Genomic DNA, 20,346 nt, shown 5'->3' with positions numbered 1-20,346 from the left:
TATTACTTTTTTCCTATCTTAAAATTTAAAAGATACAATTAAATTTAATAAACGCAAATGTTCTGATAAAAACAAAAGTTAAAAAATGCAAGAAATGTTCTGGTGGCAATGAGCATTTAAATCTCTTACATTATAAATAGTCTCACTTAAAAAGTTCTCAACTTGTAATATTAATTTTATATTCACAAAAAGGTGAGATGATTGAAAGACAAAATAGCCCCTGAAAAACATATAAAACTTTTTTGGCAAATTATTTTTAATGAGGTTTTCTGTACAATGAGGCCCCAGAGGCTGTGGCAGTTAATTCAAGAATGCTGAAATTCCAAACCTGAATCTAGCCCTTTTCTGTAGGTGTCTCCTTCCTAACCTTCTTCCAATTACATTACTTTTCACTTTACCTCACCCTCTGCCTGAAGAATCTCAAACACATATTTTAGGTTTCATGACTTATCAAGGTATTTGATTTTTTGATTATCCCTTTCCTGCTCTGGACATTCTCAAATATTCTTTCAGCTTATAATTGGAAACTCCTGGCAAAGGAGACTCACAATGTTGTCCAAATTATTGCGCAGAGGCTCTGTGGACTTTATTCTCATGAGAACTGTTCAGTGAACTCCAATGGTCAAGTAATGTGAGCAGAAAACCTTTACTGTGATAATTCATTAAGATCTATGGGCTATCTACTACTACTGTAACATGATTTAGTCTTCTCTAATACACCTTTCCTCTCCACTGGCTCCTTACCATCAGTTCATGATGGCAGGAACTGAACACAGTCAAACCTCTTCACTTTTAAAACAAAAACAAATATTTTCCCTTGAATTCTCCCACCCTTAACTTTTCTCCTTCCTTTCCACTGTAGAACTGCCTGGAAGTACCCCATTTCTGCCTCTTTCCTTCTCCAGGCACTCCACTGTAATCTGGTTTTTAATTCCACAACTCCATGAAAAGTGCTCTCATCAAGGTTACCAATTACATTGTTGCTAAATCCAAGACACTCTGAACTCTTATATTACTTGACATTAGTGCAGCATTTGCCACTACTGATTACTTTCACTTTTCTATATACTCTTTTTCTCCCTAAAGGATTCTCCTGGATTCCAAAACAACATCCACATCCTTATTTTTCTCTTCTCTGAAGGCTCCTTCCTAGATCTTTCAAGCTTCTCCTCCTCAGCCCATACCTTGTTTCTCTTGTTCTTCATTATACAGCCTGAGTGCTCAGCAGGCCAGCAGTATTGACGTCATCTGGGAGCCTGTGAGAAAAGCTGTATCTGAGCCCGCGCGAGTTCTACATTTTTACAAGACACCAGGTGATTCAGGTTTGAGAAGCAATGGTCTACAGATTTCAGGCCTGTCCCATCACTATTCCCATTCACTTCTATATCTCAACTACTAGGCATAGTCCCACAAACTTGTCAAGTGTTCACCTGCAGTCTAGATTCCTCTAGGCATCAGATCCACACAGCCTTCTACTTCCCTGAAACCACCACTTATATGCCCTATAATACCACACTTGGTGTGCTTAAGCTGATCCCATCGTTTTCCTCCAGTAAGTGTGCTCTTTGTGGTCATTAGTGTCATTCATTCACACCTGCTTTCCCCTTCCTCCGGATAAAATCATCTTGAGTCTATCTCCTAAAACATTTGAAGCTGTCCACTTCTGCCATCCCTACTGCCAATGTCCTAATTCAAGGTGTCATTCCTCACCTGAATTACTGCAGGGGCTATTTAACTGGTCTCCCCGTCCCAGAATTGTCTCTTCTTCAATCCATTCTCTATACGGCTACCCAGAGTGAATTTAAACACAAATCTAACACTTCATTTTTGCTTAAAATGCTTTAATGACTTTGCTAGAGTTCTTAGGGGAAAGAACGTCAGAGCTCTACTTATCTTCTAGTCCAGGACCTTTCATACTGCTATCTGTGCAATGAAAGTATCGTGACCAGCATTAAAGGGGGGCAGAAGGAGAGGGCAGAAAGGTAGAAACAAAAACAAAAGCCCCAGGGCAAGGTACAGGTAATTAAGTATTATTTTATGAAACGCCTTGTTCAGTTATACATAAGTACTGGGTTGCAAATTAAAATATAGTCTGTTTTGTGCCCTCCTCAGCCATGCCCTTACTTGATCAGTTCTTTGAACACATTCCTCCTGACCTCTAGGCTGTGGTGCATGCTGCTGCTTCTGCCTAAGACCCCAAGTCAAAAACACAAATATACTTTCTCAAGTTTCAGCTTAAGGGTTTTTTTTCCTAGGGAACCTACTAAGCTCTTCCTAATTTGAGTCAGGTGATAAGCCCATAGCTTCCTTACTGTACTACTTAAACATTGTATTCTAACTGCCCTATAGCACCTAACACACCACAATTTCTGTAAGGTGCCTCTAATACTATTTCAAATACATTAGAGCCTCAAAAATATCTTTTGAAACTGTAACAATGCATCATTAGAACACAGTCACTGTAAGCAGAAAGATTACTTAAAAGGTAAAGGTTTGGGAATCTTGAATGGGAAGCAAGCAATCATGCAGGGCTGAAAGTGATCAAAAAAAGAGAGGCTGAGCCAAATTATTGAAATATTTCAAAAAACTGAAATATTTAGTAGAGAAAATGGAGAGATAATTTTAGAGAATGGTATGAGAACTATAATAAAAAAGCAAAAAAAAAAAAAGTATGTTTATGAAAGCTTTAATTACATCAGATTGGGAAATGAGCTCAGAAAGGCATGGGTCATAGAAGGAAACCTGATATGTAGAATCTAAATTGCCAAGATTCCTGGAAAACACATTAGGATGCGACCGAAATGTATGAGACCGAGACAGAAGTGACCTGGCTTTCAAATTGTCAGCTAGAGAATGAGATGATCTAAGGCTCTACAAGAGTCAGATTTTATGGGAAGGAGTAGAAATAGAAATAGAAATCATCCTAGAGATCAGTCCTGAGTGTTCATTGGTAGGTCTGATGTTGAAGCTGAAACTCTAATACTTTGGCCACCTGATGCAAAGAGCTGTCTCATTTGAAAAGACCCTGATGCTGGGAAAGATTGAGGGCAGGAGGAGAAGGGGACGACAGAGGATGAGATGGCTGGATGGCATCACCGACTCGATGGACATGAGTTTGGGTGAACTCCGGGAGTTGGTGATGGACAGGGAGGCCTGGAGTGCTGCAATTCATGGGGTCGCAAAGAGTCGGACACGACTGAGTGACTGAACTGAAGGCTCTACAAGAGTCAGATTTTATGGGAAGGAGTAGAAATAGAAGACCAAGCAGTTAAGATTCAGGGAAAGACAACAAAATAGTGGCTTGATCTATGGTAACTACTGTGGAGATAGGTGGTTAGAGTTGAGATATATGAAGGAAAACAGATTTGCTGAAATGAAAGAATCAAAACCAATCTCATTTTGGCCTTGACAAATGAAAAACTGGCAGTGACTTGTACTAAAATGGAGAAGGTTTTGGGAGGTGGCGGAAGTCAAGAGTTTAGTTTATAATCATGCAATGTACAACTGGCTTCAGGTGGAAATAACAAATTTTCCTGATTTGCTTAACGTTTCACCCTTTTAGTTCTTATTTTTTCAACTAGACTGTAAGTTCCTTGAATACTTTTCAGATCTCCATAGCAACATGCATAAAACCTTGTGTGAAAAAAGGGTAAAAAAAAAATTGATAAAGAATTCTTGGGAAGTTACTATGTATATTCTCAAATACTAATCATTCAATCATTCTCCCAATTTCAAGACAACTTAGATGTGCTTCCCTTAACTTTAAAAAAAAGTTTGCTCAATGAATACTCTAAGTATTTGCATGTCAAATAAATATGTCGTTTGAAGAATAATGGTAAATTGTTAAGGTAAATGGATAATGTTCCCCCGAAATTCAAGAAAAATGACATCAGTTCAGTTAGATAAAAGGAAAACAAAGAAATGGGATAACTGAAACACAGAAGCCTAAATGGTGATTCAATCACACTCTGCATCTAATATGAAAGATGCTTTTTAAGTAGCTTTTTAAGTAGAAAGCTACTGTAGAGCTCATATTAAGAAGACTTAGGTTTAATCATATATACATAATTATTACAATAGGCCACTCGGGGAACTTTAATGGTTCCTTTACTACAGACAGGTGTTTAGTATACAAATCAAAGGAACAACTGCCAGCTGAAGACAAAAGACCAAATCAACTCTCGAAACTTCTTCCACTTCTAGGATCCTACGTTTCCTTCTCAAAGAGCTCCTAATCAGCAGAAATCTCCGCAGCCCACCGTAATAATAAAAAACCTAAGTTTGTGCCTATCTTAATACTAAAATGAAAGCTGGAAGGATCTACATTCAAAATAGTGCTTTTTGTTCCACGCAAACCTGTATTTAATGTATAAAACCGCTATTTTAGAGTTCATCAGGCAAAGAACTTAAATGAAAGTAACATCATAACGGAAAGGGTGATACCCAATAAAGTTAATTCCGGATGGACCTTCAATTTAATATTTGGTTCCCAGTTCTCTGTCTTTCAAGCAAAGTGTACTCTTGGTCCGCATAAACCTCAACAGCTCCAGGTAAGATGCACGTGGCCAACGTTTCCGCTACCGCTCTAGTATCCACTACAGGAAGCTTTAGCACTTGCACTTCACAAAGCACATACACCAGTTAAAAAAAAAAAAGTTAAAAAAAAAGGGGGGGGGGGTGGTGGGCAGAAGGCTGGAAAAGAAACCTGTCCAGCCCCATCCTCCCTCCACTACCGAGTCTCAGTTTACCTCCTGCCTCTCTGCTTCCTTGTTCTTCTGGCCTTGTTTCTTCGCGTACCATAAACCGATTTCGCGGCCTTTCAGGTGCCCGGGATGTCGGCCTCGGCCGCCTCGACCACCACCTCCGCCGCCGCCACCTCCAGAGCCTCGGTTCCCCCCATGGCCTCCTCCATGGTTGCCTCCATAGCTTCCTCCGTAACCCCCGCCAGAGCTGCGGGGGCCACCATCGCGGCCCCAGTTCTGATGGTAGTCATAGCTCATTGTCCCAGCAGACCTCAACTCGTGAGTACCTGCAGCCGCTGGAAATGGCGACCGGGGCCGGAAGCCGGTGAGCGTCCACTTCCGCTTTGCTTCCGGCGCCCAGCGCAAGAGGGAGGGACATTAAATGTCACAAGCAGACGTTTCCGGTGACGTCACAGGACGTCGGCCCGGGTCGTCCCCGGGTTGGCTCAGGTGAAATCTGTGTTGTGCTCAGAGATATTTACCTTTATACCTTTGGAGGGAGAGGCAGCAGGAGGCTTATAGGTTTTCTTTCCGGAAGTCCAGCATGTGAGGAAACGGGTTTTGGGTTTTAGTTTATTCTCTTGGGAGTTTGCTTCCCAGTAGGCCCTGTAAATGTCGGTTGGCACAGTAAAAGAACCTGTGAGTCGAATGTTTTTCCCCCTAAAGTCTTTAAGAAATTAATTCCTTAAAAAATTTTTGAACTAGTGGCTATGGCATGAAAACAGCCTCGCACCTGTTTCAAATCAATGATTAAGTATAAGAACGTTCCTGCCTCTCTTAAAGGATTGTCGTCGTTTGCTACCTTTATCTAAAGGCATAAGATGAGCCTGCTTACCCAAATTCAGTGTAGAGCACTTGGGCAATTTAAGTAAAACAGCAGTTGAAGATTCCTATGTTTAGGTGAAGCTGTCTATTGCTGATTGAGCAGGCCATTGAGTATCTTCCACGAGCTATTCTTGAATAATCAAGTGGCTTGGCTACACAGGCTTGCAAATTTCCCTGGGACTATCCGGTTCATTTATACATATACTGATTTAAAGGTGCTGGAGATATTCACTCAACAAGACAAGTATGGCATCAACTTTCATTTGCTTGCAGTATTTAAGAGAAGATAAAGGCAAAAGAAATGTACATTGTGAGTTAAAGGAAAATGCCATATGAAGGGGTTCAGAATACTTCACTGTGGCAGAAAACATTATTTTGAACCGTAGCAATTGAATTCCTAAAATCTTTTAAATGCCTAAAAACACGGCCTCCCAGAAGAACTCAGATCTTTATTGTCATAAATCCCTTCCTTGGGAGAGTAATCAGAGAAGATGGACTAGATGGACTTTTGTCACTGGAGACTGCAAATCAGCATCACACCTAAAAAGACCTGGTAACAAAAATATCTTCCATCTATCCTCATAAAAGCACATTTATGTTTCATAAAAACCATTTGTTTTCCCATAAATAGCTTTCTCCTCCTTCCCTTCTCTAAAAGATGATACATAAGTGCCAAGTTCTAACCCCTGCCTTGAGGCACAATTCTGTGAACTCCTGTAGATATGTGATTAAATCTGTTTTGTGTGCATATGGGTGTGCTCACCTGTGTCTGACTTTTGTAACCCCATGGACTGTAGCCCACCAGGCTCCTGTGTCCATGGGGTTTTCCAGACAAGAATACTGAAGTGGATTTTCACTTCCTTCACTTGCTAATCCGTCTTTTGTCAATTTAGTATGCCAAGTCCCAGAGAACTAAACATAGGAGGGTAAAGGAAAAAAAATTTCCCCCACCCACCAATAGCCGTGAGACGTTATGGAAAAAGAATATAATTTTGGAATCAGGTTCTTTCTAAAGAATGAGAGAGTAAGCAGTAAATTATTACAGGTGGATGGAACATTGTGCTTGAAGAAAGACGATGGAAATGTTAGAGAGTGAGAAAATTCCACACTGAAACTTAAGAAATTGATGGTTAAGGCCAAAGTGATAGAAAGGAGCCTGGCCATAAAAGACCTTACATGTCAAAGAAAGAATAATACATTTTAAATCAGGGAAATATTTTTTGACTGCTTTGAGTAGAAAGGAATGGAGAAGGCAAGAATGTATGTAGAGAGACTTAGGCTGTGATTTTGGGGAGACAGAATGGGATGACAGAACAAGATGGAATATGGGAAGGACTGGAATTAAGAAATACTAATGAAAAAAATATGATCAAGATTTGGTAATTCACTTGGATGTGGAGAATTAGAGGAAAGGGTCAGGTGACTCCTAAGTTGAAGATTTGAAAGATGATCCAACAGAGAGGTACTGTATCCTAAAATATAAAGAACATAGGATGAGGAAGATTTTGGTGGGGGGAAGTTGGAGGGCGAGGCTTGAGTTAATATATATAATTAATAATAGTAGAGTTTGAGCACCTATGAAACATACAAATTGATGTCTAGAAAGCAGTTGGTTTTATGAGTTAAAAGTGTAGAGAGAGAAGACTGAGAGTGTATGTTTGAGGAGTTCTTAGCTAATATTAAAATTATAGGAATGGAGAGTTCAAATAAATGTACCCGTTGGGCACACCTGATACACAAGTATGTGAATTTTTCAGTATAGGAGTAGATAGTCATTGGAGATGATAGGAACAAAAGAAGAAGGAAATAGTGTGGATTGTTTGAGATAATGTTTCAAATGACACCAGAGAGCTTGCTCTCTTTCCTCAGAAGGAAGGCCATGTGAGGACAGAGGCTGTCTACAAGCCAAGAAGAGAGCTCTTACCAAGAACCAAATCAGTTAACACCTTGATCTTTGACTTGCATCTCTGATGAAATGTTACCTTAATCAGCGAATGCTTTCCTCACTGAAATATTTGAAAACAACACTTCTTCTGTCATTATTCCTTTATTCTAATTTTTAAAAATTACATCTGGTGCCTATTTTATGTCAAAATACTTAGCATTACCTGAGATATGTGCATGCTGCTGCTAAGTCTCTTCAGTCGTGTTCGACTCTGTGCGACCCCATAGACGGCAGCCCGCCAGGCTCCCCCGTCCTTGGGATTCTCCAGGCAAGAACACTGGAGTGGGTTGCCATTTCCTTCTCCAGCGCATGAAAGTGACAAGTGAAAATGAAGTCGCTCAGTCATGTCCGACTCTTCGCGATCCCATGGACTGCAGCCCACCAGGCTCCTCCCTCCATGGGATTTTCCAGGCAAGAGTACTGGAGTGGGGTGCCATTGCCTTTTCCGGACATATATGCATATATACATATATATGTAGTGAAGCTCTGTATATGACCTGTATAAGAGCTGTATATGACCAATGTACATATATGTAGTGAAGAGCTTAATCCTATCCAAAGAGAGGCCTGACCTTTGCTCTAAACCCTTGGAATGTTATACGTGATAGAAGTGACTTTGAGGTCCTTAGATCAGCCAGATAGTAAAAATGTGATTTAGTGTAGTAACTTTGAGTTATTCATTCCATATAAGCTTGACCTCCTGAGGAGATGGAAACTGAGATCAGTCTTGTGAGCAGTCAACCATCTTTGCCCTACTCCTACATGATGAAGTCCCATTAAAGACTGCACAACAAGATTCATTCCTTATTGGCAATATTCCACGTGTGTTGTCACACATTGATGCTAGGGAAGTAGTGCTGTTCATGACTCCTCAGGGAAAGGAAAGCAGAGGCTCCATACTTAGGCCTTTTTTCTGGGTTCTGCTGTATGTGCTTCTTCTCTTGGCTGATTGTGATCTGTATCCTTTTCTTGTAACATACCATAACTGTGACTATACAACTTTCAAGGAGTTCTATGAGTTCTTCTAGTGAATTATTAAAATTGATAGTGGTTTGGGGAACACCAGAACTCACACATGATGTCAGATGTGAGGAAAGTCTTTACAGCCGAAACCAACACAACATTGTAAAACAACTATACTCCCCAAGAAAAAAGGAAGTCAAAGAAGTCTCGTGTGTGCTCACAGTCTATTCACAGTATATATGTGTATATACACACACATTTTTTTTTGTTTTTTGCAAAATATTACATAATTATTACATAGTTATAATCCTGTGTACCTAGAATAATTTTTAGCATGAAATAGGCATTCACTAAATATTATGATGAATACATGAATGAAAGTAGCTGAATAGTATAAGAAATTAAGAGAAAATCTATTTATTAAATTCAGTACTACAGAACTACATTGAGAAAAAAACTTCCAAACAATGCATTACCAAGCCTTTTAAAAATTGTTTTAATTAATACTGTGATATTTGCTATCTTCAAAATGGTTGCCTCTGTCAGTCATAACTCTTGGAAGTCTTTGGGATTATGTAATATGCTTTTATATTATTGGGAAATTATAGGTATTATGACTTTTCAGTTTATAGGAGTCACCACCAGGTGGTGATATTTTTATTAAGTAAACAGTTTTTGTCTTCAGCTATATCAGTCTGTGTAGAAAAGAGATAAACTATATGAAGTAGAGCATTTATTAATAATAAGAACAATATAACAATGCAAAGGTAATATATTTAAACATAGCACAAAATATCTATAAGGATATGTCCTATACCAGAACACATTTTTACAATCATAATCACATTAAAGAGTAAGCAGATTTTATACTGGTGTAGTCAAACTTTCCCCTCTCTTAACAGGGATTGATAGGAGCCGTTCATGCTTTGGCATAGGCCCCTGTAGATTTTTCTGGAGATCCACTTCCTGTTGCCTTGGAGTTTGAAGTGTTACAGGTTACCATTGTGATGCTGATTAGTCTATGGCTTGAGGGTAAATAATCCTGGTATTGTATCAATACAACAGAATTTTTAAGTGTATCCATCATATAGTTAATTCAACAACCAAAGACAATTAAATGGGAATATGCTAGTGTTTTTTTGTTTTGTATTCAGTTCCTCCGGCATAGGCCCAAGTCCAGTGAAAAGAAAATAGCACACAGGAGAGAAAGGGCTGTTACTGTCTTACAATCAAGTCCTTATGTTCATTAAACCTTAATTTTTGTCATCTCCTCCTTTCCACTCAAAGTGCTGCATTTCTTCATTTTTATTATGATTCTGTTTGTAATTTCCTTGCTGGTAGAAATTATACTTTAAGCAGCAAAATCACTTTTCTGTTTTATAAAGTTATACAACTAAATTTAATATATCAAAACCCATCTTTTACAAAGCATTATTAGAATATTCAACTTTTGCTTTTATAACAGGCATTTAACACTGTTGATTTATACTGTCAGATTAATCTGGCCATTTGTCATATATTAAATTAACCCTCAAGTTTGATCTTAAAAAATATTAAATGAACTACATTTGTAATGAATACATCTGAATTATTTTGAAAATGATTTCTTGGTAGCAAAAAAAATAATCTAAAGATAAAACAATCTGAAGGATTATGTGAAGTAATTTAGCATTCTGATTCAACATAATGAAATGGGAGCCAAAATAAATCATTTAAAAAAATAATTCAGTCTGTAATTAATAATAAAGATATGCGAGTAAAGTGAGAGAGTACAAAGTTTAAAAATGTAGAATGTCAACTTAATAACTTTGAAAAATAAACATTTAAGTAATACATTTAATATATATTTACACAAAGATCAGAATAAAGCAATTTAAAGAAAAATCACTTCTTAATTTTTGATACGTACGTTACTATTATTCTAACAAGGTGATATCTGCATTTTTGCAATGTAACACATTTAAAAATTAATCTTGAAACATATACCTCACAATCAATAAATTATATTGAATTGTTTCTTTGCTTGAGGCACACACATCTTTGGGAAGGAAATGAAAAAGCACCTAAACTTGGAAGATAGGTGAACTAAAATTTTCTATACTTCAAGAGCAGCTAAGGAGGTTTGCCAAATCTGCAGCTTTAGAAACAGACCCTTTAATTTGGACTTAGAGGATTTTTCCTCTGCTCTACCCAGAATTTTGTTACTCTACTTGGGTGTACCTCACAGAACTTGGAGTGTTTTTTTCCTAGTTTCTGTTCAAATAAACAAAACACTTCTAGAAATGATAAGTATATATTACAACATTTTCCAATATGTTTAAGAGCTACTTCCAATTCTACTTCTAACATACAATATATTTATTTTAAGAGCAGTCAACATACTGAAAAGATGAAAGGAGAACACTCATATTTAAGAGAGAAATAAAAAAATCAGTAAACAATTTGTACTTTATAGAAATGAAGGGAACAACTAGGTACAGACTAGGGACATGCATGTTTCAGAGTTGGAAGCTTATTTGCTATTTTATGCAGGAATGTATTTCCTAGATATCAGTATGAAGCTAAAGCAGTAACTGTAATAAGCTTGCTTTGCAAGCCACATTTAGGCAAGCCTCTTCACATATAACCCACTCCAGTACTCTTGCCTGGAAAATCCCATGGACAGAGGAGCCTGGTAGGCTACAGTCTATGGGGTCACAGAGTCGGACACGATGGAGAGACTTCTTTTTCTCTCTTTCTTTCTTCACATACAACTCAGAGTTTTGCTACATTCTTTCCATTCCCAAAATGTCATTTTCCCCCTTGCAGTAAGGGCCAACATTATGTGTCAAGACACATGCATGAGAACAATATTTTCAATGACTTTATACAATTTTCTGTTTACTCTGAGGTTGACAGATATAGGTGAAAACATTAGTAAACTAGACCAGGGTTTTGATTTAGAAAAGATTTTTAGAAATCGGATAAGAAACAGAACCTTTTAATTGCCACAGTGAGTGATCTATAAGTAACACATCAAAAGCACTTAAGTGTTTGCACTAATTTCAGCTGTTTGTGCTAAAAATAATTAAGTCTGTTAAGCTTATGTAAACCAACAAATAATAAAGAAAATCAATAAGCCTCAGAATAAAGGTGTTAGTTTAGTCATTTGAAGTTGCAGAGCCATTCTTGCCTTTATCAGGCTAAATGATCACTAGTCACCCTTGCTTTCTTCTTCTCTTTTCCGATAAGCTTTATTTAACAGCTGGATTTCCTCCTGGTAGCCAACAGTCTCTTGGCTCTGCCTTTTACTGTTCTGCCTGTGTGCCTCCACAGTGTCTGGAATGGAGATGTTGATATCACCATCGGGATTAGTTGTGGGTAAAAAGAGAGAATATGAGGCTGTTTCCCCTAAATCACAGGAAACGAATCTGTTCTCCTTCCGTGAGTAGCGTAGGGAAGGCGATCTGACCTGCGTGGAGGACTGGCTGATGTTGCTAATGATTGACACCGTGTCCAGGGCCTCTTCATTATCACAAATTTCAAGAACCTCCAAGTGTATTTTCACACTGGTGTCCGCAAATGTGGAGGCAGAATCTTCTGAGTTTGGTTCATGGCCAACACTTTTGGATCGGTAGACTTCTATTTTCTTAGAGGCTGGGGTTATTTTTTGCCCTTCTGCGCTCACCTCATAGGTAGACAGAGATAGGGTTTTCCCGGTTGGGGCTTGGAGAGACACGGTCCCCTGGAATGCGCACAAGGGAATGGCCAGAGCACCTCCGGAACGCTGGGGACAAAGACAAAAATGGTTATTATTGAAAACTAGTGTCTGAGAGGGGGCCATTTCATTTTTTCATCATTTTTTTTTCCATGATAATGGTAACGTTATTCTGGTTCAGACTCATTTCCATGGAAACCTTTTACAGATACAGGATTGAAATTCTGTCATCAAAGCTCTGTACTTAGTTTCTTCTAGGTCAAATACTACATCTAAATGAGGGCAGTCAGAAACCTACCTTTGAGGATAAGGGATCTATTTCTACAGTTGAAAGCAAAGTGTGTGTACTGTGGCCAGCAGGAGTTGGGCAGAATATAAGGATAAAATCAAATGTATGTATACACTTCGGAATTGCTTTTATATTTTTGTTACATGTTCAGTTTTGTTAAAAACTTTTCATAGGTTGAGAGAAGTGCAGACTGTGATTTGAATGCACTTTCCCTCCCTTTGTATGCCAGTAAGTAAGTAAGTGAAGTCACTCAGTCGTGTCCAACTCATTGCGACCCCATGGACTGTAGCCTACCAGGTTCATCTGTCCATGGGATTTTCCAGGCAAGAGTACTGGAGTGGGTTGCCATTTCCTTCTCCAAGGGATCTTCTAGACTCAGGGATCAAGCCCGGGTCTCCCGCATTGCAGGCAGACGCTTTAGCCTCTGAGCCACTAGGGAAGCAGAGACAGTGACAATTGTGAAACTGTGGTTCAGATTAAATATAAAGAGTATTTCAACTGCAGATTTGAGCACACAGTGCTCAAATGTGCACAGAGGAACCAAATGTCACCAGAACTGTGTGGTACAGTGTGCTTACTTTTCCACAGAGAAATCACAGTCATTAAAGTAAACCTGGTAATAGAGAACTCCCCCACACCCCTACAAAAATTTATATTACATTTTAAAGTATTAAAATTTTGGTTTTAAACTGTACTCACCACTGAGAACTGCATAAGAAATAAAGATTAATTCTTCCAATAGTGTGTAGTTTATATTATTGATTCATGCCTTCATACTTTCAATTGACTTTTTTGATTACATGTTCGTTTTAGACAAGTGACAGTGTTAGTCACTCAGTTGTGTCCAATTCTTTGCAACCCTAAGGACTATAGCCCACCAGGCTCTTCTGTCCATGGAATTCTCCCAGCAAGAATACTGAACTGGGTTGTCATTCCCTTCTCCAGGGGATCTTCCCAACCCAAACTTGGTCTCCTGCATTGCAAGCAGATTCTTGACCATCTGAGCCACAAGGGAAGCCCAGTTAGTTTCAGAAGAAGACAGTAATATGCAAACTTTTAGAGCATTGGTTCTAAAAGCTAGATCTGCAGAGCAGCATTATCAGCATCAGCTCATAACTTACAAGAAATGCTATTTTTGAGTCTGACTCCAGGCCTACTGAAATAAAAGCTCTAGGGGTGAGGTTCAAAATAATCTGTACTTAGCAAGCCCTCCAGGCAATTCTATCATGTGGGTAAGATTCACAACCCATTGCTGTAACTAAAGAAATGTCGTTAGTCCAGAAGAAGGTGGGGTAAGGGGATGGTTAGCAGACACTTTATATATATATATATATTTATAGAGAGAGAGAGAGAGAGAGAGAGAGAGACTGGAATTACTCACTGGACCAGCTTAAATGTTTCTTTCATCAGGGGAATGGGCATGAGGGCTCATAGCATTTTGTCAGTCTAGGATGATTGCCCTTCCCAGTTTGCCTGTGGCTGTCTCAGTTCCAGCACTGAAATTCCTGCATTTAGGAAGCCTCTCAGTCTGAGGAAAATGAGGACAGTTGGTCACCCTATTTGCCATGGACCTATGAGTGGCTAGGGGAAGCCTAGAATTGGGATCCTCTATTAAGGAACAGTGTGGATTCTTATCTACTTAGGTAAAATTTTTAAGGGAGGATGCATCATGAGCTTCATTCAGGTGCCTTCATATCACACCCATTGAATTTAGGGACCAAGAAAAATACAGTCTAGGACACTTGAGACACATCACTAGTCTTTCCCAGTTAAATACTAAAGAGAAGGCTTCAATTCTGTTTATCCATAAGAGAACCTAGGGACCTAGATTTAAGGCCTTGCACCATAAAGGGACATAAACTTTGAAAATTTACACCATAAAGTTAAGTTTGCTTTTCTACTGAGGCAAAGAAACAACTTTACCAATTTTACTTGTATGACTGAAATAGGAAAGACAGAGAGACAATACCTAAGTTCAGTACTGCAGCAGAGCATCGTTAGAGTGGTGGCGACTTTGGGTAAACTTTATTTATTATGTATTCATCATTTGTTAAACATTTCTGAATACTTTCTGTAAGATTCTAAATTTTCACTACATGCATCCGAAGACCTCACAGATGACTGAGTGGGAAAGATGTGTAAAAAATAAAAATTTCAGCTTTATCTATCCTGATAGAGTAAGGAGGTGGAGATCAAGACCATCCCCAAGAAAAAGAAATGCAAAAAGTAAAATGGTTGTCTGAGGAGGCCTTACAAATAGCTGAGAAAAGAAGAGAAGCTAAAGGCAAAGGAGAAAAGAAAAGATATCCCCATCTGAATGCAGAGTTTCAAAGAATAGCAAGGAGAGATAAGAAAGCCTTCCTCAGCAATCAGTACAAAGAAATAGAGGAAAACAATAGAATAGGAAAGACTCGAGATCTCCTCAAGAAAATTAGAGATACCAAGGGAACATTTTTTGCAAAGATGGGCACAATAATGGACAAGAACAGTATCAACCTAACAGAAGCAGAAGATATTAAGAAAAGGTGGCAATAATACACAGAAGAACTATATAAAAAAGATCCTAATGACCCAGATAACCACAATGGTGTGATCATGATCACTCACCTAGCACCAGAGATCTTGGAGTGTGAAGTCAAATGGGCCTTAGGAAGCATCACTACGAACAAAGATCCTGGAGGTAATGGAATTCCAGGTGAGCTATTTAAAATCCCCAAAGGTGATGCTGTTAAAGTGCTGCACTCAATATGCCAGCAAATTTGGAAAACTCAGCACTGACCACAGGACTGGAAATGGTCAGTTTTCATTCCAATCCCAAAGAAAGGCAATGCCAAAGAATGTTCAAACTACCACACAATTGCACTCATCTCACGCGCTAGCAAAGTAATGCTCAAAATTTTTCAAGCCAGGCTTCAACAGTATGTGAACCGTGAACTTCCAGATGTTCAAGCTGGATTTAGAAAAGATAGAGGAGCCAGAGTTCAAGTTGCCAACATCTGTTAGATCATCGGAAAAGGAAGAGAATTCCAGGTAAACATCTACTTCTGCTTCATTGACTACACTAAAGCCTTTGACTGTGTGGATCACAACAAACTAGAAAATTCTGAAAGAGATGGGAATACCAAACCATCTTATTTGCCTCCTGAGAAATCTACATGCTCGTCAAGAAGCAACAGTTAGAACTGTACATGCAACAATGGACTGATTCAAAATTGGGAAAGGAATATGTCAAAGCTGTATATTGTCACCCTGCTTATGTAACTTGTATGCAGAGTACATCATGTGAAATGCCAGGCTGGATGAAGCACAAGCTGGAATCAAGATTTCTGGGAGAAATATCAATAACCTCAGATAAGTGGGTGACACCACTCTAATGACAGAAAGCAAAGAAGAACTAAAGAGCCTCTTGATGAAAGTGAAAGAGGAGAGTGAAAAAGTTGGCTTAAAACTCTACATTCAAAAAACAAAGATCATGGACCATGGGATCACTGGTCCCATCACTTCATGGCAAATAGATGGGGAAACAATGGAAACAATGACAGACTATTTTCTTAGGCTCCAAAATCACTGCAGATGGTGACTTCAGCAATGAAATTAAAAGACGATTGCTCCTTGGAAGAAAAGTTATGACAAACCTAGACAGCATAATAAAAAGCAGAGACATTACCTTGCCAACAGAGGTCTATCTAGTCAAAGCTATGGTTTTTCCAGTAGTCATGTATGGATGTGAGAGTTGGATCATAAAGAAGGCCGAAGGCTGAAGTATTGATGCTTCTGAACTGTGGTGTTGAAGAAGACTCTTGTGAGTCCCTTGGACTGCAAGGAGATCAAACCAGTCCATTCTAAAGGAAATCAATCCTGAATACTCATTGGAAGGACTGATGCTGAAGCTGAAGCTCCAATACTTTGGCCACCTGATGCGAAGAGCTGACTCATTAGAAAAGACCATGATGCTGGGAAAGACTGAAGGCAGGAGGAGGGGATCACAGAGGATGAGATGGTTGGATGGCATTACTGACTTGATGGACATGAGGTTGAGTAAACTCCAGGAGATGGTGAAGGACAGGGAGGCCTGGTGTGCTTCAGTCCATAGGGTTGCAAAGAGTCAGACACGACTGAGCAACTGAACAACAACAGTAGAGCTAGGACCTCTGCTAGATTTTATGTAGGGGTGTCATTTGAAATTGATCTTAAGAATCAAGAAAAGATTGACAGTTTTTAAAGCCTGGCTTTCTGGGTAGTAAGTTGTGAGTTTAAGGGCTAACCTAAAAACTTTCCATCCTGAGAAAAATCCAGAAACTTCTTTTCCTTTTCTAAATCAAAACTGACCAACACATTATTTAATCAGAAAATTTGGCTGTCATTTAATAATGTGAATTATATGTACAGCCTTCTTTATTCTGAGAGCTAGTTAACATGAAAGTGACCCTTCTTACATTATACTTTATCGCAAGGAAAAAAAATCCCTACATCGGTACTCTAAAAATTGTTCCTAAGTTTTCTCATTAGCATGGTACATTCTATAAACAAACTCCTATGGAGTATGCTAGTTTAAAAAAGATGGGATGAGAAAACTAAGTTGTCAGTGCCCAGAAGTATTGGCATGTCTCTTAAAAAGAATTTTCACTGTGTAATCAACAGTGTAGCTATTATTTTTATATGTAACCAACTTGCATCACTGATGAGCAGTTAATATCAAAGCAAAAGCAAATATGACATTTTTTGTATCTGATTTTATACATCTAAATACTGCAGATTTCAATAGCTCCTCCATGCTAACCTTATTTTTGAATGAGAAAACAAGCTTTATTGAGTTATCAAATGACAACTCATTAAAACTGGCATTTAAGAGGTGCATAGTGCCAGAGTTTAGCTAAGTATGAAGACTGGTTATTCTGAAATAGTACAGAGTCCCCAGTTATCGAAATTATTTTGTGAAATATTCCAAAGGCTATGATTGAGAGTTACAGAAGTAAAAACACAGAGGCAGATTATAAAGAAATATATCTGAGCATACTTTATACTCATAATTCAAAGTTGGAAGGTTAGTTTCAGGAAAATCATACTGTTACTTTAAGCTAATTCAGTAATTTAAATTTTACTGGTTATGAAAGTAATATATAAGTTGTTTAGAGTTGTATATGAAGTACAAGAGTAAGGAGTTTACACCAAATTTTGCATGTCTTTAAGCAATATCATAAGAGGTTTATATAATTTTTTTCTTTTGTCTTTTATTTAAGTTAGAGAAACATTGCTCTAAGTGAGAGAAAATGGAACTTGAACTAATGGAGCAATAATAGAGATTCAAGGAGGGAGCTGAAAGAATTTGAATAGAACAGCAGGATTTTCCACCTCTTTTAGGATATGGAAAGTGAAAGTGAAAGTGGCTTGGTCACGTCGGACTCTTTGCAACCCCATGGACTATACAGTTCATGGAATTCTCCAGGCCAGAATACTGGAGTGGGTAGCCTTTCCCTTCTCCAGGGGATCTCCCCAACCTGGGGACCTGGGGATTGGACCCAGGTCTCCTGCATTGCAGGCAGATTCTTTACCAGCTGAACCACAAGGGAAGCCCAAGGATATGGAAGGAGGACTATGGTTATGGAAGAAGGACTCAAATGGAGACAGATTAGAAGTAGGAGAACAGATAGATTTGTATACTGGGACTTGGCTAGCTGGTAGGTCTATAGTAATGGAATGAAGAGACTCTCTTAAGAGCCCATAAAATGCAGAGTACCGAAGCTTATAAACAATTGGATTTCCCTGTGATTAGCTGTATAATAGACCCAGGCTGGACTATTACGAAAATATGGAAAAGCAGCACCTAACCTAGGTGAAGTGAGGGAAAAGGAGGCCTGAAAAAAAAGTTCAAAATAAATAGGAGACAGAAGAAACAATGGTTCCATATGGGAAAACTCTATGTTTAAATATGACAATTTTCTTTTACTTTATTGATTTAATACAATTTAATAAAAATTCCAATGGAATACCAATGGACTTTTATTTTAGAGCATGAAAAATTTCTTCTAAGATTTATTTCAAAGAGTAAATGCTTATGGATAACCAAGAAATTTGAAAGCAGACTAATGAGGGGACTTTGCAAACATGATATGAAGCTATGTAATTAATACAAGATGTTAATGGCAAGATTTGATCAAGCAAGTCTGAGTCAAGAAACCAGGCATAGTATGTCACGAAGATGGCATTTCAAAATAAGGATTCAAGTGGGCCTTTACATATTATTGGCTATTCACTACAAAATGAAATCAGACTCCCTTTTCAATATGCAAAAATTATTTCTTGAATCTTAGTAATTCTTTAAAAATCTGAGTGAAGAAGATCTTTGCAAATCTGGAATGAAAATTAGAAATGACAAAGTCCAAGATGGACAGGTTTGATTGCAGAATAATTAAAAATGTGTAGGGGGCCTCCCTGGTGGTCCAGTCACTAAGACTCCAGACTCCCAATGCAGGGGGCTGAAGTTTGATCCCTGGTCAGAGAACTAGATCCCACATGCTGCAATTAGAACCCAGTGCAGCCAAATAAATAATAAATATATATATTTCAAAATGTCTGTGTAGAAGTATATGCTGAAAGCAATGGTAAAGACAATTGGTAGTCTTGGAGACAATATTTTTGTAGCACATAGAAGATAAAATTTGATAGTCATAAATATGACCTTATTTGGAAATAGAATCTTTGTTGCTGTTGTTTAGTTGCTAAGTGCCGTCTGACTCTTTTGCGACCCCATAGACTGTAGCCAGCCAAGCTCCTCTGTCCGTGGGATTCCCCAAGCGAGAATACTGGAGTGGGTGGCCATTCCCTTCTCCAGGGGATCTTCCCCACCCAGCGATTGAACCTGTGTCTCCTGCATCACAAGCGGATCCTTTACCAGTGAGCCACCAGGGAAGCCTAGCATCATTGTAGATGTTCTCAAATTAGGATGAAGTCATACTGGATTAGAGTAAACCTTAATCCCAAGATTTTGGATATAGATTCACATAAAGAAGGTGAACATGTAAAGGATACAGCATTTGGAGTTATGCTGTCATAAACCAAGGCTCCTCTAGAGCCTCAGAGGAGCATAAAAACATGTGTCAATAGATTTCTGTTGTTTTAAGCTATCTAAGTTTGTGATAACTTGTTACAGCTGCCCTAGAAAACTAATACAATATTTTATGCAAAGAAGCACAAAAATAAATATGCATATAAATGTTTTGCTAAGTTGTACAACTGCCTATTGCCTATGGAGACTGGAACTGTTACAAGTCTGTCAAATCCACATAGAATGTAATCTCCTCAAGGGAAAGGAACATTTCCTTGTTGATCTTAATTTTCTCTGCTATCTCTAACAGTGGCTAGCACATGACAACCCCTCAAAAAATATTTGTTGAGTGAATAAATGTTTCCATGAATGAATGAATCCACAGCATTGACTTTGTAGAGTTTTTAGATTCCATATCTTTTCTTTCTTTTTATTAAATTGAAGTATGGTTGATTTACAATGTTAATTTCTGCTGTACAGCAAAGTGGTTCATATATATATACATAACATCCTTTTAAAAATTCTTTCCTATTATGGCTTATCATAGCATATGGAATATAGTTCCTTGTCCTATACAGTAGTGCTTTGTTTATCTTGACTTTCTAAAGCACAAAACATAAGATCAACTTTTAAAAATTCAGATTTCCTTTGCTATCTGAAAGTAGAGCATTCCTATGAACGCTTTCATAAGCTGAAGTGGTGTAAAGTGAAAAAGCAGTTCCTCTAGGACACATCTTACCAATAGATACACAAAATAAACTAAGATAAAGCACAGATGCTCACAGACACAGTTCAAAGCTATGGCAGCTTGATGCTGAGATGCTGAGTATATTTTCCAGA

At 38.3% G+C, this 20,346-nt stretch overlaps 2 protein-coding genes across 4 annotated transcripts in view; both read right to left on the bottom strand.

The window, feature by feature from the left end:
* Window positions 1-5,075, bottom strand: part of DHX36 (DEAH-box helicase 36) — a 47,520-nt gene extending 42,445 nt beyond the window's left edge. Inside the window, exons 1-2 of one of the 2 annotated variants that reach the window (XM_027543177.1) lie at window positions 4,749-4,913; window positions 1,185-1,256 (exon numbers count right to left, since the gene is read on the bottom strand). In XM_027543177.1, the coding sequence (XP_027398978.1) occupies window positions 1,185-1,205 (21 nt within the window). In that variant the 5' untranslated portion in view covers window positions 1,206-1,256; window positions 4,749-4,913. Of the gene's footprint in view, window positions 1-1,184; window positions 1,257-4,748 lie in introns of both variants that reach the window. The other variant, XM_027543169.1, reaches the window with a different exon arrangement.
* A 4,116-nt stretch (window positions 5,076-9,191) lies between these two features.
* Window positions 9,192-20,346, bottom strand: part of GPR149 (G protein-coupled receptor 149) — an 88,249-nt gene continuing 77,094 nt past the window's right edge. For both annotated transcript variants that reach the window (XM_027543153.1, XM_027543160.1), the window contains exon 4: window positions 9,192-12,241. In XM_027543153.1, the coding sequence (XP_027398954.1) occupies window positions 11,669-12,241 (573 nt within the window). In that variant the 3' untranslated portion in view covers window positions 9,192-11,668. The remainder of the gene's footprint in view (window positions 12,242-20,346) is intronic.

Source organism: Bos indicus x Bos taurus, chromosome 1 (assembly GCF_003369695.1).
Source record: "Bos indicus x Bos taurus breed Angus x Brahman F1 hybrid chromosome 1, Bos_hybrid_MaternalHap_v2.0, whole genome shotgun sequence".
Classification (NCBI taxonomy): domain Eukaryota; kingdom Metazoa; phylum Chordata; class Mammalia; order Artiodactyla; family Bovidae; genus Bos; species Bos indicus x Bos taurus.
Note: the sequence above shows the minus strand (reverse complement) of the source record. Positions and strands in the feature narration are given on the sequence as shown.